This window comes from Parus major, chromosome 17 (genome assembly GCF_001522545.3).
Source record: "Parus major isolate Abel chromosome 17, Parus_major1.1, whole genome shotgun sequence".
Lineage (NCBI taxonomy): Eukaryota > Metazoa > Chordata > Aves > Passeriformes > Paridae > Parus > Parus major.
In genome coordinates, this window is record NC_031785.1 from 8,775,101 (window position 1) to 8,778,772 (window position 3,672).

Sequence of the window (3,672 nt, forward strand, 5' to 3'; positions counted from 1 at the left end):
CACTGGAATAAAGGGAATTTTCTCCCAAGGAATCAGAGGTGCTTACGCAGCTATGGAGATGTTGGCCGCCGACATGGGGCTGACTTCGGCCACCTCCTTGGCCTTCTGCAGGGCCAGCTTCTGGTTGGTGGCTTCCTCCATCTCCTCCTCGTCCTGTGGCACAAAAGCAAGAGAAATCAGGGAATAAATCATGGAATAACAGCAAGCAGAGCTCTCCAGGGCCCGGGGCTGCCACTGGACACGGGAATTTTAATTTAGATTTCCCTGCAAGGAGCCCCAGGTCTGGCCCAAGCTGAGGTGGGAAAGGCCAGGTTTGGTCCAGAGGGATTTTTACCCTCACAAACCTTCTTGGCTCTCCTGTCAAGCTTTGTGGAGCACCACAGGTCTGTCCCTGCTCCCCCAGGGCGATGCTGGAGGGGAATCGTGATTAAAACAACCAGAGCAGACAGATCTCCAGCTTTGGCCTAGGAAATCAGAGAGATTTATCCACTCTGAATTCCATCTGCATAAACAGCTCCTCGCTCTGCCTTTGGTGCTGTTTGCTTCAGCTGGGCTCATTTGGAAACTGTTTTCCTTTTCTCCTTCAGAAGGAAAAAATAAATAAATAAAAAGATGGGAAATTGATTTAAAAAATCGTTACCATGTAAGTTTTTGGTTGTATTGTTGTTGTTGGGCTTTTTTTTTCACCCCTTTGCAAATATTTGCAATTCTATAACCAGGCCTGAATAAAAGACCTGCTGAGCAATTATGCAAAGTCAATATTTCTCAGCTGCCAAATTCCAGTAAATTTATCAAAGCTTTGGGAGCTCGTTGCAAATCAAGGGTGTTTGGTTTAATCCTGGCCCACAGCTCAGCCCCAGACCCTGCTGGGGTGGGAAAGCAGCAAAGCACCCCTGGATGGGGATAAATTCAGATTTATTGGGAAAGAAAAACCCAGGGGGATGAGCAGAGAAAGGAATTAATTCCACATTTCCCCTCGCAGGGGTGCAGGAGAGCAGGACTGGGGCAGACAGATGTTGTCACTCAGGTTGGGATATCCCAGATGTGTGTCCCCAAATCCTTGTGCCCCCCAGCTTTGCCCCCTGGGACTCAGCAATGACAATCCCAGAGTGGTTTCCACATAAATTCTTGTTTTCCACACAAATCCTTGTTTTCCCCACAAATCTTTGTTTTCCTCAAGCAGCTCCTGTGAAGAAAATCCACTGTTCCCATCCCAATCCAGCAGAAATTTTATCCTCAGGACATAAATTTTCAAAGGAAATAAGACCCCAATAAAAAAAAAAAATAATCTTTCAGGTTTTCCTTTCATCCTCCAGGTAAATTCAAGTTATTTCTTCCTTTGAGTGATCTCCAGCAGCCTGAAAACCAAAAGGCTGCTGATTTTCCTTTCTCTGCCCCTAAAGCACCAGGTGCAGGATTTAAAACCTCTTTTAAATCTGTGGTTTCTGCTCCATTCTCCCGGGTCCCTCTGTGATTCTGCTGGATTTGACATCCTGGAGGAGCAGCAAAACGCAGCTGCTCTCTCTCAGAACCAGCTCAGTCCTCAGCAGATGCTGCCTTTATAATCTCCCTGTAGCTCCTTCCATGCAGATATTGCAGATGACTCCCAAAATTAATTAATTTTTGTACCTGACATTTAAAATTCCAGCTCACACTGGAGCTCTGAACAGCCCCATTTCAGCAGGGGCAGGTGCAGGTGAAGCTCTTGCCCATAAGGACATCCCTGGTTTATGTCCTTTTCTCTTTTCTAGAGCTCTAAATCTTAATTTAAATCGATTTCTCACCATTTTTGGTGCCACCCATCATGATGTGCATCATTAACACTGAATTTTCTTCAATACATTCAGCCAGTTAAAGCCTTTTCCATAGGGGAGCAGAGGGAAGGGGATTTATGGATGTTCAGCTCTTGGTTTGGCAGCTCCCTTCAGTCCAGAATTCATGGCCATTCCTCAAGAATTTTATACAAATTTATATAAAATTCCCACATCCCTCAAACGTGTTTTTATCCTGCTTTTTCAGGGATGAGAAAACACTTCCTGCTTGAAGATATTTAGGAAAATAAAGCCTCATTTGTGGTGGGTTTGCACTCCAGTTTAATGAGGATGAAGCAGGAGCTGTTTGATGTCACCAGAGACGTTCTGGGTGATCAGCAGAGAGAACTGAAAAGCAAATTTTGGGGGCAATTGTAGATTCCACTCTGAGAAAGTGAACAGGGAAAAAAAAACTGTGGATACATTGAAAAAATCCTAAAGGTGAAAGAACCCAAAGGGATTCAGGAGATTTCTCAGGAATCACTAAAAATTGGGTTTGAGCAAGGCCAGAACAGGAAGAGCAGCAGAAGGACCTGGAGCAGATTTTTTTTTAATAGATTGAAAGCAAAGGTGATGATTCTTTATTTTCCCCAAGAAATGAATCATTCCTAAGCACTGGTGAGTTCTGTAACAGCCACAAGATGATCAAGCTGCAGTTAAATTTAGTCCCAGCCCTGAGAACTTCTCTTACAGGTCACAAAGCCCAGAAATGGTCAAAATGCCACATCAAGAAATCCAAATTAACATCCAGAAGTGGGGAAAGTTGAAATGTTCCAGTCCTGAGGCAGGAAAGTTTTCTGTCTTCCCTAAACAGAGACAATTTCAATTCCTCCTGGATCTCCCACATTAAATTCCAGCACTGATCTCAATTAATTTCACAGAATAAATGTCAGGAAAGTCTCCTGGGACCAGGTGACTCCTGAGTAACTTCCTTGTATCTCTGGGGCATTTTTGGGGCTTCCATGTTCATATTTACTCAGCAGGAAATCCCTCATTCTCCAGGTATGTGTCTCATCGAATTTCAGCTTTTTCCTCTTCTTTTGAAAGCCCCAGTGATTTGGGGGGGATGGATCATAAATAAAATTTAACTAAAAATAAAAATAAAAATCCCCAGAAGAGTCTCTAGAGAAGCTTTATGATTTTGGCAATGCTGCTGAATCCATCAATATTTAATTAGACTTTATAAACATCCCCAAAGTCAGGTTTCTAACCCTCCTTGTCAGCTGCTGAAATATTCACTAGAAAGCACTTAAAGGATTAAAAAAGGAGGATGAGCTTCCTTTTATCCAGGAATTGTTGGGTCTCATCCCCCCTCTTAGCACAAGCAAGGGATGCCCATAAATCTGGGAGGGTTTTTGCCTCCAGGCTGGAAATTTCTGTGAGCACAGGAACAGCTGAGCTGCTGAAAGGGGGAAAAATTCCCATTTAAAAATAAAATAAAATAAATTAAAAAAAGGGAAAAGTTCCAAAACAACAGAGAGACATTAAACAGAGCTCTGAGCTGTATTGGAACATTTATTGTTCACCACCATTATTATTATTATTATTATTATTATTATTATTATTATTATTATTATTATTGTTATTGTTATTGTTATTGTTATTGTTATTGTTATTATTGTTATTGTTATTATTGTTATTATTGTTATTATTGTTATTGCTATTATTGCTATCATTATTGTTATTATTATATATCATAAAATATATTGTATATATTTATTAAATGTTGTATATATTATATTATATTATATTATATTATATTATATTATATTATATTATATTATATTATATTATATTATATTATATTATGGCTATATTATATTATATCAGGGTTATATTATATTATATTATATCAGGGTTA

The 3,672-nt window shown here is 40.2% G+C and overlaps 1 protein-coding gene across 1 annotated transcript in view; it reads right to left on the minus strand.

Moving 5' to 3' along the window:
* Positions 1-3,672, minus strand: part of CACNA1B (calcium voltage-gated channel subunit alpha1 B) — a 225,353-nt gene that overhangs the window by 76,741 nt on the left and 144,940 nt on the right. Inside the window, exon 18 of the mRNA XM_015644531.2 lies at positions 47-153. Coding sequence (XP_015500017.1) covers positions 47-153 — 107 coding nt within the window. The remainder of the gene's footprint in view (positions 1-46; positions 154-3,672) is intronic.